The 26,216-nt window shown below is 35.4% G+C and overlaps 1 protein-coding gene across 3 annotated transcripts in view; it reads right to left on the bottom strand.

Moving 5' to 3' along the window:
• Nucleotides 1–901: 901 nt before the first annotated feature.
• Nucleotides 902–26,216, bottom strand: part of CSMD3 (CUB and Sushi multiple domains 3) — a 1,246,722-nt gene continuing 1,221,407 nt past the window's right edge. For all 3 annotated transcript variants that reach the window (XM_066265798.1, XM_066265799.1, XM_066265800.1), the window contains 8 exons: nt 24,297–24,408; nt 21,120–21,299; nt 18,260–18,325; nt 12,344–12,502; nt 9,357–9,469; nt 6,254–6,341; nt 4,039–4,174; nt 902–1,635 (listed from right to left, as the gene is read on the bottom strand). In XM_066265798.1, coding sequence (XP_066121895.1) covers nt 1,476–1,635; nt 4,039–4,174; nt 6,254–6,341; nt 9,357–9,469; nt 12,344–12,502; nt 18,260–18,325; nt 21,120–21,299; nt 24,297–24,408 — 1,014 coding nt within the window. In that variant the 3' untranslated portion in view covers nt 902–1,475. The remainder of the gene's footprint in view (nt 1,636–4,038; nt 4,175–6,253; nt 6,342–9,356; nt 9,470–12,343; nt 12,503–18,259; nt 18,326–21,119; nt 21,300–24,296; nt 24,409–26,216) is intronic.

Genomic DNA, 26,216 nt, shown 5'->3' with positions numbered 1-26,216 from the left:
GAAAATTGTATGAATTTCCAAAACAAAGTATCTCAAAATGGTTTACAAGAAATTCACTAAACATAGAGATAGATCCAAGCAGCGTTCTGCTCCTGGGTGCAATGATTTCTCTTAGGCACTCTGTCTCATGATACAAAACGTCAAGACAGTTTACAGAGTTATCCATATTCGAAAGGGACAACAACAAAGAGTTCACACTGGGTATGTAATTTACTCAATGAAGTAAAACATGCTATAAAAGAAGACAATGACCTATTAAATCAAAATGCTGGCATTACTGTGAGACAGTTGTAAATGAGCCACCAATAACTTGCAAATGCATGTCTTAATTACACAATGAAAGAAACCTGTCACATCTGAACCTGTTATTTAAGAAGAGTATAAATCTTTTAAATATATGAAAATTTGTTAAATCAAAATTTTTAGAAAAATCTTTATATCAGTGATTTGAAAGAGATTTTTTTTTTTTGTCATTATGCTCAGGGGCTGTCCAAAATATATGTCTAACTCATTGTTAGATAACAGTTCAAAACAATATGAAATAAAGTTGAAGGCTTAATTGGGAGGATAATGATAATTATTATAAACTAATTATAATAAATTAATAGGTTTTATTTGGTCATTCAAAAACATTGGGATGTTTGGTAAAGGATGATAAGTTTGGTGTCTCAGATAACTGAAAAATCATCATTATAGATAATTTTTGCCAGCTAAAGTGGTTTCTGGGTGATAAAACTGATTGAAGCAAAGCTATTAGTCACAACATAATGAGGGAAATCAGGAGGACAGCATGATGATCTTGTCATTTGCACAAACTATGACAACCAGTCTAAAAAAGAATAGGAATGTGATCCCAAAGAACAAAACTCAGAAAGAGTCAAATCAGAGTGGGACAATTTATCTCTTTTGTGGCATAAATTAGCTCATAAATATTTCAATCTCAAATAACCATGGGAATAAGGAAAACAATGACTCAATTAACAATAACAAATAGCCAACAGATTGGTGTGAAATACAGACTCATGGGTGTGGTGAAGCGTACAACGGTTAAAGAGAAGTCAGTCATCTACTGACTCTTGTAAGTATAGCTCTTATTATCTACCCTATATCTTTTTTTTTTTTAAACCCAGTCCCTCTAATATAGTTTATAAAGCACAGAAATACTGATATGGATGCTCCTCCAATATATGCAAATAAGTCTATGTTTTAGAATAATCTCCTTTTTTAAAAAAGCAAATAAACTGTGAGTAAGCACTCTCAGAGTGCAGCCGAAATTTCTGTAAAACTCTCCATGGCAAACATGAAGAAGAATTATGGTCCGGTTTATGAAAAACACTCTTCTCTATCATTCCTCAGGAAAAGGTGACCCAGCAAGTCCTGAAAAGTGTGCTTTAATTATTTTTTAGCAGTGAACTAATGTGCACTGTTTTGTGTGTCTACTTCCAAGCTTCTGAAGAAGGCGAAGGGTTGCCACATTATACCATTGTGCAGACTGTGTTCAAGTTGGGATCGAATCGTACAGCCTTCCCTTCCACTGTCTTTGCATTGGTGTCATACATGGGGTTTTCAAAAGCTGCTTGGCCATTGTTGTTTTCATGAACTGAACATCCTGTGTACTGTGTTTTGGGTGCAGTCCTGTTGATGAGAACATTGATTGCTTTGTGTTAGCTTTCTTCTAGAAACCCCAGTGTAGGGTTCAAACATAATATATTTGAGTTTTCATTGTTAACTGATAATATAACTTAACTGACATATCATAATCTCAGTACATCAAATTTGAAAGATTTACCTGTCACTTTTAAATCCTGAGTGACTTTAGTTACATGTACTTCACATTTGCATACAGAGCCAATATGAGTAACACAAGTATTAATAGATGATACATTAGGGCTATTATAAATTTTCTTGTAAAATGATAAATTATTATTATGAATTAGCATGAATAATATAAATAAGTTGTGATAATGATGAATTCAAATCTCATTACTATTTATTCATTCATTTATAAAATATTTACTGAGTATCCATTATGTGACAGGCATGATCCTAGGCATTAAAAATATGTATTTTTTGTCTGTTTTTTAAAAAAGATTTTATTTATTGATTTTACATAGAGGGGGGAGTAAGAAGTGTCAACTCATAGTTGCTTCTCTTTAGTTGTTTCATGCTTGACATATGTGCCTTGACCAGGCAAGTCCAGGGGTTTGAACTGGTGACCTCAGTGGTCCAGGTTGATGCTCAATCCACTGTGCCACCACAGGCCAGGCATAAAAAAATGTACTTTTTAAAAGCATAATCATTATACTTTTATGGAGCTCAGACTGTAGTGACAGAAAACAAAGAATACATTAAAAATAAATGACACAGCCTGACCAGGCAGTGGCACAGTGGATAGAGTGTCGGACTGGGACACAGAGGACCCAGGTTCAGGACCCCAAGGTCACCAGCTTGAGTTGGGCTCATCTGCTTTGAGCAAGGTTCACCAGCTTGAGCCCAAGGTCATGGGCTCGAGTAAGGGGTCACTCAGTCTGCTGTAGCCCCTGGTCAAGGCACATATGAGGAAGCAATAAATGAGAAACTATGGTGCTGCAATGAATAATTGACGCTTCGCATCTCTCTCCCTTCCTGTCTGTCCCTATCTGTCTGTCCCTTTCTCTGACTCTCTCTCTGTCTCTGTCACTAAATAAATAAATTAATTAATTAAAAAACAAAAATAAAAAGCTAATCAGAGTTGTTTTGATGAAAAGGAAAATGACTGCTATGATAGGAAGTAATGGGGAGCCACTTTAAATAGTAGGAAAAGTATGTCTTTGGAGGTAAGATTTAATCTGAGGCTTAAAGGACAGCAAAGAGCTGGTTTTACACTAAACAGAAAAGGATTTCAGGAGCAGTGGACATTAATGCTGGGGCCTAATTTAAGAAGGTATTTGGAGTAACTCCAAGACTAAAATATGCAATTTGTTAAAAAATGATGTACATTAGAGGACAGAAATTCAAAATCTCAAAGAAGAAATGACAATACTGATACTCAAGTCATGAAAAGAGCCCTTCTAAATAGTTATTGACAACTGAGTATACTATACATAGGATGGTTTAAATAGTTTTCTGTCATGGGTGTCTTATCAACATACTAAAAAAGATTGTCATAGGTTGCTTTATAAACATATTTAGTCATTATTTAGTCATCATTAAAATATGACATTGACAAGGCCTAATCAGCTACACAATTATTACAAATTTATGTAATACTAATATTATTAGATAATACAGAGACTGATATTTATAATAAAAACATGAGTTTGGGGGAAAATGCATTTAGGTAATATTTATGTAATTATCTGGTTATCTACACATTTTTCTTGATAAGAATGGTCCTAAGTAGTGGAGAATTGCATAGTGAAGCCCCTCACCAGTATGTTGTAATAGAGGTAATGAATATAAAGAACTAATAATATGTGTAGTCTTAGACGTGAGGGAAATATAACATATTAATTGCATAATCTTCTTAAAGCAAAAGAAGGTACTCAGGAGAATTAGAGGAATCTACCAACTACCAGCCTGGGTAAGTTGGTCAGTATTGTCATGTGACCTAAGGCATTTGGACAAAGTTTTGTTGTTGTTGTTTTTTAGTTCTCTAAATAAATCTGTCAGCAGATATCACTTTTTAAATTTAAACCTTAACCTAGATTTTGTATCTCTGAAGTCTCATTGTGTATTTATAACAAGATAAATTACATAAAATTAACATACAATTAGTTATGCAGTAGGAAATTGCTAGGCAAAAGGAGAAAAGGTTAAGATGAATGCTTGTGCAATTTAACAGAGCAGCTTGTGCTGTGTGCATATTGGGTTGATAAAGAGACTGGCGGGGAAAAGAAGGTTTTCAACAACTATGGCGATATTTGGTTCACAGATATTCCCAACAACCCAGAAAAAAGAATGGAAATTAGAATTTGAAGTAGAATAGTAAAAAGAACATGAATAAAGATTTGGGAAATATTAGTTGATAAAATACATTTTTTTTTAAAAAGCCCTTACCTTTGTTTATAAAGATAAAATCCAAATCCTGCAAATATAAGTGCAAAAAAAGGCACAAGAATAGCAATGGCCACAGAACTACTATTTGTACCATGAGGTTGATTCGAAGAGTTTAAACCCTCTGACATATTCAGACCTATAAAATAAAATATAAATTATAAATCTATAATCAACTCAATTTTATCACCATTGACTTTTATTTTAATCCAGTAATATGTTTCTCGCTCAGAAATGTACATAGTACAAAGAAATAATTCATGAAACTCCTTCAGCTGATTTCTACACATTTACCCAGTGATACTCTGCATAAGGTGTTTTTTCAGGAAAGGATACAGAATAAAAAATAAGCAAGGTCTCTGAAGTGATGAGTACCTACAACTGTGGGCAAAACACTAAGACATAAATAAGTGGATGAATTGGGCATGGATTAATGAGCAGTGGGCTTTAGAAAGGGAAAGAGTAACTCCATCTGGTGGTATGTAAGCATGTTTTCTGGAGGATACACAATATGAGCATGGCCTTGAAGACTCAGTCGAATAATGAATGGAGGAGGAAGCAGGGCCATCATAAAGCTAGAAATGGGAAGGTCACTGGCGTATTTACAGGCTGTGATGAGCATTAGGCATAGATGTGTGGAAAGAACTGTGGTAGAAATAGGAGGCTAAAATGGTCAACATGGCTAGACTGAATATCAGGCATAAATATTCTACGGAGTCCTAAACTACTGCTCATTTACAGTAAGAGATAACTGAAGGTGTCCAGAAAGGAGAAGTCCAGTGATTAGACACATGATTTAGAAGAGTGACTGGGGTTGGTGGGGTGGACTTCAGGGAGTCCAGACTGGAAGCCACAGTGGTTTGAAGGATGCAGTAACAATCCAGATAAAAAAAAAAAAAAGATATGAAATAAAGAACACTAGGAAGAGCATAAAATATAGATTTAGGAGAACATTTTATAGTTAAAATCAACAAAATGTGTGTGCATGAAAGAGGTAAGAAGGTACAGGTTCAGTGTTTTAACTGGGGGCTGAGTAAATGGCGATGACACTTCACAGTTTGAAGATGCGAAACATCAGGTTTGTCAACACGCTGGCACAGGTGTAAAGAGAAAACAACTAACAGTTCCTGTTCAATTCCTTTTTTAAAGGTTCTGTTTTAGACGTGTAGTATTTGAGATGCTTTTGGAAATAATATATGACAACAACTTGCATTTAATTACACGACTGTGTTATAGTACCACAATCCTGTTTTTAAAAGTAACACAATTTTAGGAAAGACATCTCAAACGATACATATTATTGTTCATTTAGAGAAAGCTAATTCATTTTTTAATAGTTATATTAAATTAAGGGATACCTTAGGCCAGGCATAAAAAGTGAGTTCCTTATTTCATACCTATTTTTCCAGGGACTCAGAGTATTTATATAAAAGTTCAAAGTAATTAAATTTGTAATAAAAATGTCAAATAGTAGTTCTTAGAGAGCCTGAATTTATTCTTAATTTGTCAATATCACAATATGATAATGGGAGACAGTATAACTAGGAAAATTATACACTCAAAAATATTAGATACCCAAAACTATATTACACCCAAAGGAAAGAGAGAAAATTACCATGTACCCAAAACTATGGTAATAAATATATTTCAGGCAAGACCATTAAATGCATACACACATTTTAGCGGTATTGGGAATTAGAATGACAAAACCCTTGGCCTCCCACCACTGCAAATTTACATATCGGAAGAGCACAAAGCCCTGAGTAGGGACACATTCTTCAAAGTAATTTTCCCTTTTCGGACCCTGTGAGTTTCTCACAGTGCCATTGCATGTTCCAAAGAGTAAGAAAATGCTACAGTATTCAAACTGGAGAAGTATTATAGTTCTCATGAGATAAGATAATATAACTTACAGTTTAATATTTTCCTTTATATCTATATCACTTTTTCTCCTTTTCACTTGCTTAAGGGCAAGACAGTTTGTCATATTTATTAGAAATATGATGAAAAACCACATTGTACAGAGGTGGGACATAGAGAACCAATAGTTTTGAAGAATGAGATTATTTAAAAGGCTATCGAAATGGCTCAATGTGTAGTCCTGACAATGTAAAATTTAAAATATAGGAAGTGTGCCTAATATACAGAATCCCCTGTATTTTCTTGTAAAGTCTGCAGTAATAAAGGAACTACCTGAAAATGAAAATGAATACATTACCCAGTCGTTGTAGTCCAAATTGCCCATAATCTTTGCCCTGAATAAATCCTTGAAACACATAAGTGGCTCCATCAGGCTCAGCAGAAACCTAAAAATATTTATAATTTGATTAAATGTGAAGACTGGCCCATAGCTATATTTTTCCAGCCTTAGTAACTATTCAATTTTGTTCTGAAATAAATATTATGCAAAGTTCCTTCCTCTAGATTTTCATCCTGTATAAAACACAGAACATTGTATAAATTTGCTATCATTAAAATCAAAATTTTCATTTTTTAGATAATTATGATACTAAGAAAATTGGGTTAATTATTAATATAATGATATAGATATTTATTTCTTTTATGATAAGAAAACTATTTTTTATAAAAAGGGCCAGGATATGATGAAACAGGAGGAAGCAAATAACCAATTAAAATTAAAGTATGACAATATTGTTTTTTTTAGATTAAGCTACTGTTTAGCATATATGACTTCTTCCTACTCCCACCGGACTCCATGGGAAGAGTGTACTTCCCATCTCATTCAGTTGGGTTTGGTCCTGTGTATTGTTTTGTCCAAAAGAATGTGGATGGAATTGACAATGTCAATTTCAAGCCTAGGTCAGAAGAGACATATTCCTGTTATCAGTTAAATAAGTCAGTCACAAAAGGCCACATATTATACAATCACCTAAATATGAAACTCCAAACCAGGGTAATGTATAAAGACAGAAAATAGATTTGTGACTGCTTAGAGCTGGAGTGATGATGAGGGGTGGCTGGGTGGGATGAGAGCTAACTGACATGGTAGTTCTTTTTCAGGTGAGACAGCTATTTTAAAATCAACCGTGGAGGCCCTGGCCAGTTGGCTAAGTAATAGAGCGTCGGCCTGGCATGCAGAAGTCCCGGGTTTGATTCCCGGCCAGGGCACACAGGAGAAGCGCCCATCTGCTTCTCCACCCCTCCCCCTCTCCTTCCTCTCTGTCTCTCTCTTCCCCTCCCGCAGCCAAGGCTCCATTGGAGCAAAGTTGGCCCGGGCGCTGGGGATGGCTCCTTGGCCTCTGCCTCAGGCGCTAGAGTGGCTCTGGTGGAGACAGAGTGACGCCCTGGATGGGCAGAGCATCGCCCCCCTGGTGGGCAGAGCGTCGCCCCCTGGTGGGCGTGCCGGGTGGATCTCGGTCGGGCGCATGCGGGAGTCTGTCTGACTATCTCCCTGTTTCCAGCTACGAAAAAAATACATAAATAAATAAATAAATAAAATTAACCGTGGTGATGGTTACACATCTGTAAATATACTATGAGGTGTTGAATTTAACATTTTCAACGGGTAAATTTGGGGTATAGTAATTACATTTCAATAAAGCTGTTAAAAAAGGAAGGTTTATCTGACCTGTGGTGGCACAGTGGATAATGTCTTGACCTGGAATGCTGAGTTACAGGTCCAAAACCCTGGGCTGACCTGATCAAGGCACATATGAGAAGCAACTGCTACGAGTTGATGCTTCCCATTACTCCCCCTGCCTTTCTCTCTCTATCCTCTCTCTAAAATCGACAAATAAAATCTTAAAAAAAAAAGGAGGGCATGTGTTCTCTGCTTTGCCCCTTAGTGATTCTGACCTCTGACAAAAAAGAAATGTGCTCCAGACGGCTGCCGCCCTTCATCCTGGGCCCTGGAACTAGACACCGGGAGCAGATCTGAGCATGCTCCCAGGGTTGCAAGTAGAACCAATGGAATATGGGTGAAATTGACAATAGCTTAGCCACAACCAATCTTAGGCATATTAGCAAGAACTAAATACCGGTTGACTGACTCTCAGCTTTTGTGGCTATGTCTGATGTTGTAGATGCTAATTATTAGTATAGTTTAAAAATACTTTGCCTGCATAGTATCATTTGATCTAATAGATAAAATAGGAATTGAAACATTTCAGTGGTCCTGATAAGTAGTAATAATGATTTACCCTGGAGTTTGTTCTAATTAGCTGTAATTAGCTAGCTAAGTTATGTACGTTATTATAAAAGTTGTAAAACTAAAATAATAATAATAATAAGGAAAGAAACAAAAACAATTTGACTGCCTCCCCTTAAGAGCAAAATAACAAAATATTATACCAAACCATCCATTCAAGTCTGATATATTAACACAAGAGGTAAAATTTGTTCTTTATTATCCGTCATCATATTCTGGGCAAGGCCATTTTTAAAAACATGTTTTTAAAAATAGCTCAAACTCTAATATTTAAATACATTCTTTTTGTTTTTATATTAAATAATACAGCTAAACAACCTAAATGTATTGAAGACAAGAGTTAGTCTCAACTCCCTGAATAATGGCTCAAATAGGAAACAGAATAAACATTTTTTCCTCAGGTACCAAACTTACTATGAAGCTCATCTCTTCCTATATATCTTCTTTTCTGCTAGGCCTTCCTTGTAAAAGAAGGCTTGTTACTTGAAAGAGTATTGTCAGAGATCTTTCTCTCAAGTCTGTTTTTTAACAAAGGCTCTTGGGCAGTATGTGAATGTAAGACATGTTTCCAACTTCCAATTTAGAAACTCCATCCACATAAGTGGCTGAATAGGACACGGTGACTCCATGGTGAAGCTATGTCAGCTACCTCTGCACACGAGGCGCTTTGCATAACTTCCTGTTGGTAGACAATTTTAGAAAATATTCTAAACTTCTGTTTAAATTTAATGGGCATGCTTAATTTTTCTGAGGCCTTTTGTTACCATGTTGCATATAGCTTGAATAGTGGTTCTAGACAAAGACTGAATTATATTTTAACTAGATTTATTTGTTATAGTATTGACTAGACAAAATACATTTAATGAAACCATCAAAAATATATATTCCTGTACACATAACTGTTACAAAAGTAAACAAAGCTAACTAGAATCCTAGGTTTAACACTCTAGATTACTAAATACATTGTCATTAAAAAAAACATACCCATAGTAGTAATTTTGTCATTTTTTTGTGTGTGTGTATACACACATATATAGATGTTCATAATTAGATAAATTTAGAAAATTACCTTTTTTTCTGAAATATTAATGACAAACCTTATCACAAATTTGTTCTTAAAATCAGCGGCAGACTTTTAAAGACCTATACTTACGAAGCCATCCATAGCCCAATTTTCTTCCTTCATTTTCTTCACAGAAGCATGAGGTGGTACTTTAATAAGATAGATGTGTAACATTAACCGAGCTTCCTGGCTTTTATATACCCCTGTAAAAACAGTATGCTTCATTTTATTCTCTGTAACTATTTAAATATATCATGTAATGCATATGATAGGGAAAGAAATAAAACAAGGCCAAGTCAAGGCCAGTTTTGTCCATAATGTTATTCACAAATCCTGCAATATACAAATGATTTGTCTTCCAGCAGGAATTCTCAACGTAAGTCTCCACTGTGGAGTGTAAATGACCGATGCTATTACAATTAAGTATCACTGTCCTAATAACACCATTCCATGATATTGCAAACAAAATTATTTCCCAAAACAGATTTAAAATTTTTAAAGATATAAATCAAATTTTAAAAGTTCTTATGTTTCCCTTAAAATAAATTGGGTGCCAACCATTTGAAAGAGAATATCCTAGATGCTCCTGGATCCACAAAGATGAATACATGCCGTTCCTATAAAAAGATACTATGCTTAAAAAGCACTTCTGTTAAGTGGGATATATAAGTGAGGTACACAGCTAACTAAAATACATGAGAGAGTAGAATCAATAAAAGCCCAGAACAGAGAGGGATCATACACACTGGAGGGATAATGAAATCCTTATTTTACAAAAGCATTTGAACTGGGTCTTGAAAAATCAAGTAGAATTTTTAGTTCAACAAGGTCAGTATAGGTAATAACATACAAGAGAGAAGCAAAAAAAAAAAATATATATATACAATTATTTTTTATCTTAAATGGTGAATATTTTAAGAATAGAAATAAGTTGAATATAAATGTGTTCAGAGAAATAATAGTAAATAAGGTTCTAAGTAAAATTTTGTGATTAACTGATGATTGAAATTTGACTCATTTATTCATTCATTTCCTTATCTTTCTTCTGCCTCTGTAATAAGGTATCATATGAATATGCTGGGAATACAAAGATAATGATAAATAAATCTTGACAAAATATAAATTACAATTTGTAGGTAAAAGATATGAGTAATTAAAAATAATATTGCTAAGAAATATTATAACTGATGTACATGGAGGCAGTAACAGCAAATTAAATTATGCGTAATCTAATTATTCTTGTTTGCTCTTCCATATTTGTAAAAATTTGTTTTGAAAATCTTCTTGATTAGAGTAAGTATGTTGACTTTAGAACAACACAGGTGTTAGAGGCTCTGACTATCCTATGTAATGGAAAATCTGTGTATAACTTAAGACTGCCTTCTACACAGGAGAACTCCACCTGCTAGCTGACCCTTGAACAACTCGGGTTTGAACTGCATATTGGAAAAAAATCCACGTATAAGTGGACTCATGCAGTTCAAGTCTATGCATTTCAAGGGTCAATTACATATATATTTTGTACAACTCTTTTATAGAAAATGAAAAAATTGTTTCAAAGTTGTATAAATCATTAGTGAAGTGAATTGCAATTCTCTTGTTCATATAAAGCTTCTTTCAAATTATATCATGCAGCTATGTATAATTTTAAAATACAATACATATTAACTTCTAATACTTCTACTCTGGGTTGAGTGCCAGGTAATTTGATAGTGATGGTCTGAAATTGTGATTAGTACAAAATCATATATATATATATATAAAATGTTTTTTCTTAAACATAAATACCTATGATAAAGTTTAAATTACTAATTAGGCATAGTAAGATATTAACAACAGTAACTATAAAATAGAAATTATAACTATATATTATACATAAAAGTTATGCGAGTGTACTCTCTTTCTCTCTAAATATTGTATTGCACTGTACTCACCCTTCTTCTTGTGATGATGTGGATGGCAGAGTGCCTATGTGATGAGAGGAAGTGAGGGGGAAGATGCAAAAATGGTGACTAAATGTGAGGTGGCTGTTGACCTGCAGATATGGGTACTAAGGGCAGGCAGCGGAGAACGTGGATACTCTAAACAAAGGAATGAACTACTTCCCTGACCAGAAGGATGGTGCAAGACCAAGCGATATTTCATCATGCTATGAAGGATGGCATCCAATTTAAAACTATGAAGTGCTCATTTCTGGAATTTTTCATTTAACATTTTTGGACTACATTTGGCCTTGGGTAAAAACTAAAACCACAGAAAGTGAAACTGTGGTAAGGGAGGACTACTGCTGTATTTAAGAAACATACATAGTCAAGATGTTTAAACATTATATGTAGCTCATATTTGCAATAGAGTGATTTAAAAAATATTTTAAAATAAGAGCAATGATTCTAATTTGTTCCTTTGACAATATTCTGTGAGACCTCATTTGTTTCAGATGCTGTTCTAATCTCTGAGATCTAGTCTTACTGTGTTTGTAATGTGAAGGCTACTTTAAAAGAGTCACCAGGCATACTGTTGACAAGAAGACATTTGAGGAAACATCTGAATGTCAGAAAGAAACAGTCATCAAAGATAATGAGAGAAACATGCACCAGATAAAGAAAACAGAAACTTGAGAAGACCGAGCGGATGAATAGTGGTGTGGATCCCTTATGTCTGTTTAAAGTCTCGTCTTTACCTTTACTGTCTTAACTAATGGTGCTCACCTAAACATTTTTATTTGAAGAAGTGATTTTGTGGCCTTAAAATAAAATGCTTGTCATAGATGCAGTGTCTTTGGTGTTCTGAGAATAGAGGAAGATTCGGTTATATTCAAATTTCACATTCTGTTCTATTTCATGATGCCTGATTCAAGCTACATAAAAATATTCTTGAGGGAGTTTTGTTCAGTATCATGGAGATTTCTATTTGTATAGAAATATCTATGCATTAGTGCAAAAACCAGAAAGTCTTATTTCTGAATGAATTATTAATATAATAAAAAAAAGTCACAGCATAAAAATCACTAATAAACAATGATGAAACGATGGAAAAGAAGGCATGGAGGCATCCATTATTGTTCTTTGATGTGATACCTGAAAGCAGGAGTTCCATGTTGCTGTTGCTGAGTGTGGCATTGACTCTCCCCGTGGAAGCATTGAAACTAGTCACTGTCAAGGTCATGGGTTGTTTCCTTCCTTTGAAGTTATAAGAGCCTTTCCATATATAATTTTGGGCAAATACATCATCAGGAACTGTGAACAGATTAAATAAACACACACATTAATTTTATGGCATCCTGTAAATAGAAATCTTCAATACTAGATTAATGAGTATTAGTTTATTGGATAATGCTATTGGCTCAATAACAATAATATGGAATGTGTGTTATAAAATGAATTCTTCACATAAACTGTTTTCATTATTTTAGAATAAACCAAAATGGTAATAACCTAGATTTGTACATGAGTCATCAATAAAAGATAAATAAACATCACCAATTAAAGACATAAGACTTACACTTAGAGCCCAGTTAAAGATCAAGTTTACTTATACTTTGTCTCCAGTTAAAATATCTTTATTTCATGAGGAAAATAGAATGACTTTATTGAGCCAAGTAAGTTTTTTTGTTTGTTTGTTTGTTTTTGTGACAGAGACAGAGAGAGAGACAGAGTGACAGGAAGGGAGATGAGAAGCATCAATTCTTCATTGTGGCTCCTTTGTCTCCTCAGTTGTTCACTGATTGCTTTCTCATATGTGTCTTGATGGGGGGGGGGAGCAACAGCAGAGCAAGTGACCTCTTGCTTGAGCCAGCAACCTTGGGCTCAAGCCAGCGACCATGGGGTCATGTCTATGATTTCATGTTCAAGCCAGTGACCCGTGCTCAAGCTGGTGAGCCCACGCTCAAACTAGATGAGTTCGTGCTCAAGCCGGCGACCTCGGGGTTTCAAACCTGGATCCTCAGTGTCCCTGTTCCACGTTCTATCCACTATGCCACAGCCTGGTCAGGCAAGCCAAGTAAGTCTTTATACCAGTCCAAGAGGCCTGCTTTTCTCCTGGTATTGGTAACAGGTTCAAAGGAGGAAGAATATAGACTTAACTCTCCCATCACTGAATAGCCCTGGGAGGCTGTCAGGAGGGACACTGTCCCCATACAAAGCACTAGTTCAGTTACTCCAATAACAGGCTCCTGAGGAAGAGCAGGGCTTCACCATATTCACATCTTTGAGGCTAAAGGTATTTTTAGAATATTTGTCACTAAAATTGTCTAATTGTCATGGGAGAGAGACAAATCATGGCAAAATTAAAGTATATTCTAAATGTTATAAAACTTCCATATGAAGAAGAAACACTCCTTATGTTAGATATATACCAAAAAAAGACTTTGTACATTTATATAAACTAGTTATGTCATTTACACTTAGATAAATTAGGTATGTCGAAGTCTGCACAGCTCCTGGGAAGAAAGAGGCTGAGAGAAGTCCCCATTAATCCTACCCATCATAATAAATCACATCCCCAGAAATGAGCTATTCAATGGAGCCATGCCTGTTTAGGTGAGTGAGTAAATAAAATAGATTTAGAGAAAAGCTTTTTTTCCCCTTGAGTTATTAACATCAGTCATCTGATCTTCTCAGTTATTAGTATTATTCTACAGAAAAAACAGAAAAGCTTTATTTTTAAAAATTATTGAAATTTATTGGAATGACATTTGTTAATAAAATTATACAGTTTCAGGTGCACATTCACCACCCCAATTCAAGTCTCCCTGTGTCGCCAACTACTCCCCTCTTCTCTCCTTCACCCCCTTCACCCCCTTCACCCCCTTGCCCTCCTGCAATCCCCATACTATTGTCTGTGTTTATAAGTTATTTTTCTTTGCTTAATCCCTTCTAAGTGAAATAAGCCATTCAGAGAAAGACAAGTGCCGTATGATTCCACTCATATGTGGAATGTAATGAACAAAATAAACCAACAGACAAAATAGAAGCAGACTCACAGATATAGAGAACAGACGGACAGATGTCAGAGGGGATGGGGCTTGGGGGCTGGTTGGAAACAAGGAAACGAGATTTTATAGCTCACGGCATAGTTGCTAATAAAACATGTAACTAGCAGACATGTAGTTAGTATCATGAAAAATCCATAGTCCTGTCCCTGTGACCTTTCCCAAGTCATCCTTCTAGTGGTCTTTCCTCCCCAAACCTCGAACCACACAGTTATGCTCTGTATGTATAGGGGAACCTATCCTAACAGTTCAATACAGTGTACGAGTAAAAAAGCCCTCAATTTCATAAGCAACGCCAAGTTGTTAGCTTTTAAAAAATATATCTAGAACAAGATTGCAGGAAGGAGTAACAACCCACAGTGCTCTGCATTACAGAAATCAGGCATTTGGAGGGAACAGACTCAGTGTAGGACTAAGAGGAGGAGGAGTCATTCAGTAAACAAGAGTTGCAGTATCTCTGATTGTCCATTCCCCTGCCCCATACTATAATTACTCTTTGCTACCCCTGAACCTCTAACGAAGATCTGCTACACCTAATGATTTTGCCCATGGTGCCTAGAGAAATTAAGGGGTGTTGGCTGAAGGAGATAAGAGAACCTAGTGGCAGAAGAAAATAGCGATGGAAAGAAGTGAGTAGCAGCTGCAGCAAAGTACACTAGATGAATCATTGATGTGGTCGTAAATGTTTAACAAATGATTCTCCAGAAAAAAAAAAAAAAACAACCACACCAGATTTGTAGCATTTACTGATTTCTATAGTATAACTATTTCCATAATGGCAGATTTCAAACTACCAATATGACATCACTGAGAGTAATTTGAAGATGTGCAGAATTGGCTATGATGAGCCTGTACCTACTAGCTCCAGCATGCCACACACCCTGGTCCCCATACATAACTGAGTAATGTAACTCATGGTAGAGTGGGACAGGCAGGCACTATTTATTCATCTATATCCCAGGTACATGGGCATGATAATACTCCTTTCCATTCTTAAGTCTGTTTGGGGGATTTAAATGTGATTGTATAATTGGCAATTTATAAACTCTAAAGTTATACCCAACAACCATTGATGAGGGTATCAATAAAAAGGAGAAAAAACAATGATGATCATGAGTTTTCTTCTAAGACATATTTGAATAGATACTTTGCTTCAGTCTTCACAGCTTTGCCAAATAGCTTTATGCTCCTGACTCTGAACTGCTGCCAAATTTCATTCTTGTTTCTTTTGAGTAATCTACTCACTTTGTCTCATTCATGAATTAAATATAATGCTTCTAACATTTTGCCATTTAAGATGATATTGCTCTAGTGTTATAGATACCTTTACTCAGATTAAAGAAATTCCTTTCCTTTCTAATTTATTAACAGTTTTTTTAAAATCATAAATAGATATTGAATATTTTTTATAAAATATTTTATGTTTATTCTTAGCTTCTTAAAAAATGCTCTTTTTAAAAGTTAAATTAATGGGGTGACATTGATCAGTAAAAGTATATAGGTTTCAGGTGAACATCTCTATAGCATTTGAACTATTATTGATGGTGTTGTGTGCCCATCACCCAAAGTCAAAACATTTTCTTTTTTTTTAAAGGTTTTATTTATATTCATTTTAGAAAGGTGAGAGAAAGAGAGAGAGAGAGAGAGAGAGAGAGAAGGTGGAAGCAGAAAACATCAAAACACCAACTCCCGTATGTGCCTTGACAAGGCAAGCCCAGAATTTTGAACCGGGGACCTCAGCGTTCCAGGTCAATGATTTATCTACTGTGGTGACAGGTCAGACAAATCATTTTCAATTACTGCCTATTTGTCCCTCAGCACTCCAAGTCGACACTTGATTCACTGTGCCACTGATGGCCAGGCTTCCTGATCAATATTACCAGAAATTTTTCACTTTGTTTTTTTTCTTTTTAAAACAAGTTACTTGGACTCTATTTAGATTTTTCTTCCTTTCCTTCCCTTCCTCCCCTCCCTCCCTTCCTTCCTCCCTCCCTCCCTTCCTTCCTTCTTTCCATTTTCTTTCTTTTTTTTTTTTTTTAAATGACAGGAGGGAAGTTAGTGAGACAAACTCCCGCACGTGCTCTGACCGAGATCCACCTGGCAAACCCCATCTGAAGCTGCTGCTCAAATCAACAGAGCTATCCTTAGTAGCCTGGGTCACACTTGAAACAATTAAGCCACTGGCTGCAAGAGGAGAAGAGAGAGAGAAGGGGGAGAGAGGGGACAAGAAGCAGTTGGTTGCTTCTCATGTGTGCCCTGACCGGACTCAAACTCGGGACATCCATATCCATTGAGCCAACTGGCCAGGCCTTAGATTTTTCTGTTGTATCTTTGGAGTTTGTTTTTTCACTTTTATTACAGTGACTTATGCCTTCTTTTGGTTATTCTGTTATACTTTTTTAAATCTTCTTAACAGGAACACTCAACTCACTAATTCTGAGACTTTCTTCTTAATGTAAGGATTTAAGAGTATAAATTTCTCTCACAACTTTTGTTCCTAAATTCTGATATTGAGATTTCAATATAACTAAGTTCTAATATTATATTTTTCATTTTAATTTTGTCTTTAAATCATGATTGATTCATCAGCATTAATTCTTTTCTTAATTTCCAAACATTCAAAAATTTACAAAATGTATCCATTTTCTTATTAACTTTTAATTGTATCATAATCAGGAAAGACTGTATTTTAAAACATATGTAAATTTATTTATAACTTAATATAAGATCAATTATTATAGCTGTCCTATGTGACTCTGAGGTAAGTATATCTATATATATATTCTATAATTGTTTGATGCAGAAATCATTACATTTGTGCCATGGTCAAACTTATCATGTTGTTCAGTTTTTCCATACTCTTTTTTAATTTTTATTTTTGTCTGCCTGGTTTATTTATTGGCAACACTGGCCCTGTCTTGCCCTGGAGAGTCCAGGTTTACACTTGATGTGCTGTAGTTCCTATTCACAGTACTCCTCTGCTCCCTGATATAGCATCTCCCTTAGAAAAATCTATGCATTGATTAACCATTGTGGTTTTCTGACTCCATTGTTAACTTTCCTCTCTTATGTTGACATATTCTTTGATTGCTCTAGTGACATTTGGTCTGTTACTGCTGTGTTGAATAAATCAGTGTGTCAGAGTTTTGTGGACACTCCAGTTTTATAACATGTACATTGAGGATTTCTGAACCCAACTAAAATTAGATCCTATGACTGTTCCTGACTCAACACAACTGGGCCAAATCTATCTCCAAGGTGAAGATTAGGCCCTAAGCCCCTAATTCCATTAGTGTCTTTTCATTTAAGTCATGTAAATAAAATACTGACTAATACTAAACGATCAGCTCAAGTATATGAACCCTTACTATTTGTGAAGCACTTTGTACTTCTTCATTAAGTTCATTTCTAAAAAGTTAATCATTATTTGTTTTGTTAATCATTATTCCTTTTAGAGAAGAGAGGGAGAGAGAGAGAGAGAGAGAGAGAAAGAGAAGGGGGGAGGAGCTGGAAGCATCAACTCCCATATGTGCCTTGACCAGGGAGGCCCAGGGTTTCGAACCGGCAACCTCAGCATTTCCAGGTCGACTCTTTATCCACTGTGCCACCACAGGTCAGGCAGTAACTTTTACTCATATAACAAATACAATTTGGTTATTTTTTTCCGAAATCTGTATTGAAAATCTTTATATAACATCTCATTTTTTATTTTAAAATTTTAAATAAAATAATTGCTATTATTATTTAGTCATTTGCAGATTCTCTTGAAAGGAAATTTTATAGAGAGCACTATAAATAACATTTTTGGAGTACTGACATGTCACAGTTTTACACTCTTGAAATTCAATATCATATGACACAAACTATCAAATTCTAAATTTCAAATAGATACATAGTTTTCACATACTGAAATATAACTTTATAAATAGATATTCATTTTTTTGAAAAACAGTAGATTACTTTTAGAAATCATGACTTCTAGTAAAGCCATAAAGTTACTAACCACTTAGCTTTGGGCTGGGTGTTCCCAGTGCAGGTCTTGGATCTTTCACCAATATTTTGGAACCAGCTATGAAAAGAAATAAAAATATTTTGAAAAGTTAACATGATAAATAACACCTACACACACACACACACCAATAAAATATGATACCTGTCAATTATATTCTCTGACATATCTTATAGTTTTCTCTAGAATTTCCTGTTCCCCACAGCACCTCCGTCTCCACTCAAAATTCCTATTGTACAGCTAACAATTTCAGTAGTTACCCCTATTATGGTTCAATGTAACAAGGGGGAAGATTAGTGCTGCCATATCATGGCACATTGTTTCTTATTTTAGAGGCATATCTACCATGGAAACAGTTGATTCCAAAACAAAAGCTGAGGAATGAGGGTACGGCGTTGTTGCAAAGGCAGAAATCATTTGTGTTGGGTTCCTGTTTCAAAAATTAAAGTTTTAAGGCGAACCAAAAAGTAGTTCAAACCAAGGAAATTATGTGGGGTACTAAATGTGCCTGGAAAGTAACAAAGTCACAACAGGCTGTGCTTATAGACCGTATAGAGACTTAGATCTTTATGCTAAAGACAATGTAATGTCTTTAAAAGGTTTGAAGGGGAAGTGACTTCGGTGAACATCACTCTGGCTGAACTGTGGAGAACAAGCTGGGAAGGAGTGGGTATCGACATGGGCAGGGAAGTTACTAGGCTGCTGCAGTGGTCCCAGTAGAGGAAATCCTCAGGGAGACTACTGTAGTAGTGATGATGAAACAGAAGAGCAGACAGATAAAAAGCTGTTGAAATCCTGGTGGATGTAAAGGGATAGGAAGATGCCAAAGACAACTACTAGATTTCTATGTATATACTATATGATATTGGCACCACTGAGATAGGGAACAGCAAAATAAGACTATGGTGAAAATAAATTTATGTGTTCAGATTTACATATATGGGGTATTGAAATGTCTCTGAAGGATTCAAGGAAAGATGTCAGTTAAGCAACTGAACATATAAGTCTGGAGCTAAGAGCAGATAAATAAGCTATCAATTACAGAAATATTAACCTATAAATAATCTCCATAAAGGAGACAGTTGAAGCTACTGGCTTAAATGACCTTCCCTATGGAGAGAATATAGAATAAAACAAAGAGATGGCTAAAAACCATGCCTTTAGAAAGTATGGGTAGAAAATATAATAATAAACTTATAATTTATATATATACATAATTTTATATACATATAATTTATATTAAAAATGGAGAACAGATATCCAGAATTATGAAGAAATAACATATTTATTTATTCAAATATTATTGAACATTTTGACAGATGAGGAACTGATCTAGATGCTAAAATTACAGCTGTAAACCCTGAACAAATAAATCCTTTTTGCTTTTATTGATATTAAATTATAGTTGAGGAGGAGCGGATGAAAGGACAGAGAGTAGAGAAACACTATGACAAGTAAATAAGTATAAAATAAGATCTCACACCATAGGTGTTTCTACCATGAACAAAAATGTAAACTTCAAAAGAACAGTAATGTGCTAGCTAAAAGGAGAGGGTAAAAACATTTCAAGAAGGATAAAGTCATTAACATTTGTGACTTCTGCAAGAGATCACAAATTAGAATGTCTAATAAAAAAGGAGAAAGGATAAAACAACTCCAGCCCAGTAGCTCAATTGGTTAGCATTGTCCTGATACACCAAGGTTAAGAATCAACCAATAAATGCATAAATTAGTGAAGCAGCAAATCAATTTCTCTCTCTGCCCCTTCCTCCCTCTCTAAAATCAATAAAAAAGGAAATAAAAAGGAAAAAAATAAAAGGAAAGGGTAGTTTATTCATAACTTTATCAAGAATTCAAAAAAATGTCCTTCGTTCCTTCTTCTGGAAACATAACCCTATTTCCTCCTGTAAACTCCTTCCATTTTGTCCAGATGGGGACTGTCCTGCTCAAGCAGCAGGAGGAGTGGACATTCCACCTAGAAATGGTCAATGTACCACATCACCCTGGTTGAGTAATGGATTTGGATATAGAATCTGTTCAAAACTGTGACTACTAAACTCCACCTGAAGAGTGCTATCATGACCAAGCTCTGGGAGGGACTTTACCAGGGTTACTCGCCAGAAGTATAGGAGCCAGGAACCCTGGAGGCAATTTTTTTCCACTGTAGTGGGTTAAACAGTGTTCCCCTCAAATCTGTGTCTACTAGGAACCTCAGTATATGAACTGATTTGGAAATAAGAACTTTGAAGATACAATTAGCTGGGGCTGTTAAGGTGAAATAATCCTGAAATAGTCCCTAAATCTAATGACTCGTGTCTTAATAATAAGAAGAGATGACATATAGAAATATGTAGGATGGGCCATGTGAAGATGAAAGTAGAAGTCAGACTGAGGCAGCTGGAGCCAATAGATTCTAAGAAGAGCAATAAGCCATCAGAAGCTAGGAAGGGGTAAGGAACGATTCTTCTCTAGAACCTTCGGAGGACACAAAGTCCTGCTGACACCTTGATTTAGGACTTCTGGCCTCCAGAACTGTGACAGAATAAATTTATATTTTTTTAAGTCACCCAGCCTGTGGTGTTATGTTCTGGTCATTCGTAAAACATTAGTCCACCTGCCATGAATAGCAAGCTAGGCATAACAAAGGCAAGAAAAAGAAACAGAACATGAAAAAGAAGCTATAAAGACCTGAATAATATTTTTGTGCCTTTGGGTCCAGAAGTAACTACATCACTCCTTTCCTTAGAGTAAGCCAGCAAATTTTCATTGTTCCTAAGCTACTCTCAATTGATTATTTTTTTGGTCTCTAATAGTACAGTATCTTCTGTGAAAAGGTTTTATGGAAATAACCTACCTTCGCAAACAGGCACTTTTCCAGTCCAGGTGTTATCAGAGCGACACACCCTATGTTCTGTGCCACCTGCTAAGAAGAAGCCAGGCTGGCAGGTATAGATTAGTGTGTAGCCATGGGATGGAAGGTCCATTCCTACCACATTGGCATGAGCAGGAGTTTCCGGCTGTTTACAGCTGTGGGCTATATTTAAAAAAAGAGAAAAATGTTCATTTTTATTGACATGTTAAAAATATTTTTAGACTTGAAGTCATGATGTACTCCAAAGGTATGTTAATGCCTTTATGTACATACTTTTAAATAATTATTCTAATAAATCAAAGGAAATGTATGGATGTAAATATACATTCTATATTCATAGACTAGCATTTCCCAAATAAACATCTTTTTTTTTTTAATATTTTTTATTTTACAGAGACAAAAAGAGAGTCAGAGAGAGGGATAGACAGGGACAGACAGACAGGAATGGGAAGAGATGTGAAGCATCAATCATTAGTTTTTCATTGTGACACCTTAGTTGTTTATTGATTGCTTCTCATATGTGCCTTGACTGTGGGGCTAGAGCAGACCGAGTAACCCCTTGCTCAAGCCAGTGACTTTGGGTCCAAGCTGGTGAGCTTTGCTCAAACCAGCTGAGCCCGCGCTCAACCTGGAAACCTCGGGGTCTTGAACCTGGGTCCTCCGCATCCCAATCCGATTCTCTATCCACTGTGCCACTGCCTGGTCAGGCACAAACAACAATCTTTTGAACATTATGTTAATAGCTAAACTGAAGGGAAAGAAAATGACTGTAGTTAATTAAGTTCATAGATGTATACTATATTATCATTTTAGGGAGTCACAATACATAATTACATTTCAAAGAACCTAAAAGATCTTACTATAGCATACCTTTTAAAATTGTCAAACTAAAATTTTCTAACCAATTAAGTAAATACTATTTTACAATATTTAATTTATTATATTAACTTATATATAAAATTTTCTGGCCATATTTTGTGGTTATATGCTAGTGGTAGTTTTATTTATTCATTTAATTTTGAGTCTCCTTTCTTTTTGTTTCCTCTCCCTGATTCCATTACCTATACTTATGGTGCTTCTTGGCCCTGACCCCAGTTCACTTATTGCATGTCTTTGAATTTTTTTAAATTTTATTTATTTGTTTTTAAGTGAGAGGAGGGGAGATAGAGAGACAGACTCCTGCATGCACCCCAACTGGGATCAACCAGGCAACCCCCATTTGGGGCCAATACTTGAATCAACTGAGCTATCCTCAGCACTGGGGGCCGATGCTTGAATCAATCGAGCTACTGCTTGCTAGGTCGCTTCTCCTGTGTGCCCTGACCGGGGATCAAATCCAGGTCGTACATATATCGGGCTAGCACTCTATCCACTGAGTCAACCCTCCAGGGCTCACCTGTTTTTTTTTTTGTTGTTGTTGTTGTTTTTACATAGGCAGAGATAGACAGGGACAGACAGGAATGGAGAGAGAGATGAGAAGCATCAATCATTAGTTTCTGTGCGTTGTGACTCCTTAGTTGTTCATTGATTGCTTTCTCATATGTGCCCCGACCGCGGGCCTTCAGCAGACCGAGTAACCCTTGCTGGAGCCAGAGACCTTGGGTCCAAGCCGGTGAGCTTTTTTTTTGCTCAAGCCAGATGAGCCCGTGCTCAAGCTGGCGACCTCGGGGTCTCGAACCTGGGTCCTTCCGCATCCCAGTCCAATGCTCTATCCACTGCGCCACCACCTGGTCAGGCTGTTTTGTGTCTTTTAAAGACCATTCCTTTCTCAATCAGAAATAGATATTACAAGAAATTTTCCCCTTAAATGAGACAATATTTCTGATGATTTGTTCACGAATAAAAATCCTTAAAGGTAGTCTCTGAAGAGTGTTCTATGGACAAATTTCTTTGAAAAAAATTTTTCCACTTGTTTCTCAATAGAAATTTACAAAGCTATACATAACATTTTTTAACACTTATGTAATAAAGATTACATGGTTCATATTTAATATAATTCAGTTAAAAATTTAATACTCATGGGAAAATATTGCCAAGGATAAACACAAATCTGTCTCTGCTACATTTTTAACCCCCACACTATACAAATATTAAAATTTTGAGATGCTTTGCAATAACAGAAGCTGTTTAACTTCATTTAAATCGTCATATCTCAAATGCAGATCATCAAATAGTCTTGGTTTACTGTGAAATATCAATACCTAGTTACATTCCACATGGTTGTTCTGAAGTACACACTCTGAGAATTCTCATTTGAGAGATATTGCCATATTTAAATATAAACCAGGAATTTTGCCATATATAATATAAACCAAGTGGGAATGTCACATGACATAGTGTTGTGTTCTGCTGCTTTTTAATAAGCTTCAAGGCCATAAGGAATTCCATGATTATTTGGGCTAGAGTAAATTCACAGGTTTTATTTTAACTTCAGCAAATCGTGAAAGGTATATACCATTCTCCTATTGCTTAACTCTTTATTTTTATCCCAAGAAGATCAGAATTTAAAAAGATGGAGGAGATAAAAAGAGGTGATGGGAGGGAAAGAAGAGATAAGTAACTCACGAGCTAAAATGCATTTCTAACAGTAAGTTACAAAAGAATATTTAGTGACTTTGGAGTTGGTTCTAATTTAATTTGTATAGCAAATATTCTCAGTTTAGGGTCAGTGTCCATCTATAAGCTCCAAGAAATCCTGAGATAGTATTAAAATTCTTGGCTAAGGTGTTTACACATATTTCCTTATATGGGTATTTCTAGCATTCTTCAGTTTCTCAGACAGTTTCACAAGTAAAGCTTGTTAAGTGGAGCCTCCTGTACCTGAGTATTTCAGATTCATAATGTAGAACTATACATCTAAAAAATAATTATCATAAATTTACCAGGTGACTAAACAGAGCACAATTACAAGAGCTATCCGAAAAGAACAAAATTGTGCTTCATGCTTTCTGATTTCTTTAGAAAGACTACTTCCCAATGGACATACGGTAAAGATACAGTAATAAAATTATATACATGAATCACATTTTATAATAGTCTAAAACATCAATGTGATACACCAATTATATGCATTTAATTTTATTTTCACAGTTAGAAAAAAAAAGCATGCAAACTCTCACCCACCATAAGTACAAATGTGTCCTTAGCCACGCTACTTACGTAGGCACTCAGGCTGAGTTCCACTCCACATGAGGTCAGGAAGGCAAGTCCGTGTTGTAGAACCCTGGAGGAGGTGGCCTTTTTTGCAATGAAACTGTACAACACTTCCTACCTGTAGCAAAGCACAAGGAAAAAATGCAAATGTCCCAATGCAACTTCAAATATGGAAACAAACAGAAAAAAATTTAGAACGAGAAAATGTTTTCAAAAGAGATTATGCGTGGCAGAAGTAGAAAAAGAAATTGAAACTTGATTTAAAATAAAATGGGAGGAAAAGTCAAGGCTGAAGGAAAAAAAACTTAGATCTCTTTGTGTACATATCACCAACAAATAGTTGTGTACCCAAAGTATATGTAAGTGCCAAAGTTTCTGCCATAATATAAGAATATACATAGGTACTAAAAGGTCAATAAGCTACATATAAATATAAGATAGAGTAACAGATAGAGATATAAAGATGGGTAAGGATAGAGATGGAAATAAAATAATTAACAGCATAAGAGGCAAATGAATAATGGTAACATAATGTTAGATGAAAAAAAAAACATTTACTGAAGGTTGGAATGGTGACAGAAATATGCAATAAAGACGTGCAATTTGCACTGAGATTTCAAGGATGCAGAATAGAGATACATACATACATATATAAATCAATCATTGGCTCTTAAAGTGTGGTCACTAGATAAGTAACCTTACCATCACCTAGGAATTTGTTAGAAATGCAAATTCTGGGACCTTGCCCCAGACCCACTGAATCAGAAACTCTTAGGGCAGGGCCTATCAATTGGTGCTTTAATAAACCCTCTAGGTGATTTAATGAACACTAAAGTTTGAGAGCAACTGATATAAAAGTAGAAAATATAAGAAAATGATGGAAAATGCATGGAGGTTAAAATGCACATCATGTAGTTCAAAAAAAAAGGAGAGTACATTTCATTGGTTGACATGGATAGTTCACACAGTGAGCTGAGGAGGTGGGGGTGAAATGGGAGGCAAGAAAATATAGTTAAAAAGGAAACAGACTCCAGAGTAACATATACTTGGTTTTAACTTTGGGTCGGACCATACTTGCATAAAGGTATGTTTCATCTTTGTGACTTAATCTTCCATTTATAAATAAGGATAATAAGTTTATTTGATGTTCAATTTGTTTTAAGGATTAAATAAAGTAGAATACATAATCTACTCTATACAGGGATGGCACATAAGTTTTAAATAAATTCTAGCTATAAATATTAAGTCAGAAGCTGTGATTTTGAAATCTTCTTTTCATAGAAACGAAGTTGCTAAAGCATTCAGAGCAAGCAAGTAAAATTTGTGCAGAAAATAATACCTTTAGAAATTAACTAGCTATTGTATGAAGAAACTATTAAACAAAGTGAATGATAAGTGGTAATTCCGATTATGAGGCTGGCACGGGTTTTTTGATTTGAGTGGATGAAAGCTAGACTGTCTTGTGGAAGTAGATGGGGGAAGGGAGCTCTTTATATATAGTATGTTATAAGGAAAAAGTGCTAGTGTTTATTAAATGATTACAGGTGGAGGACAAGGTAAGTGATAGGGTCTGCACCATCAGCCTTTCACAGTGAATGGAGTTGGGAATACACCATTACTGTTCTAGGACTACCACAGACACCCTGCTTTCTGCTTTCCCAGCTAAATTCACCATTTATCACATTCTCATTAGCTGCCAGAACTACACTACACCAGAAAATTTTTATTCCAATAGTAATTCTCTTTTAACAACCTTTAACCTTCCAGTTACCTAGTATTATGTCTCCTAAACACCTTTGTTTTGGCTTTTAGATATATGTAACCCCTCAATCCCCCATTTTGTCCAAGGTTATTATATTGCTCAACTCCAGGAAGCACTTCCCATACTGGATCCCATATATAAACAGAGTTCTTCAAATTGTGTTC

Source organism: Saccopteryx bilineata, chromosome 3 (assembly GCF_036850765.1).
Source record: "Saccopteryx bilineata isolate mSacBil1 chromosome 3, mSacBil1_pri_phased_curated, whole genome shotgun sequence".
Taxonomy (NCBI): Eukaryota; Metazoa; Chordata; class Mammalia; order Chiroptera; family Emballonuridae; genus Saccopteryx; species Saccopteryx bilineata.
The sequence above is the reverse complement of the archived record's forward strand: the minus strand, read 5'-3'. Positions and strand labels throughout refer to the sequence as shown.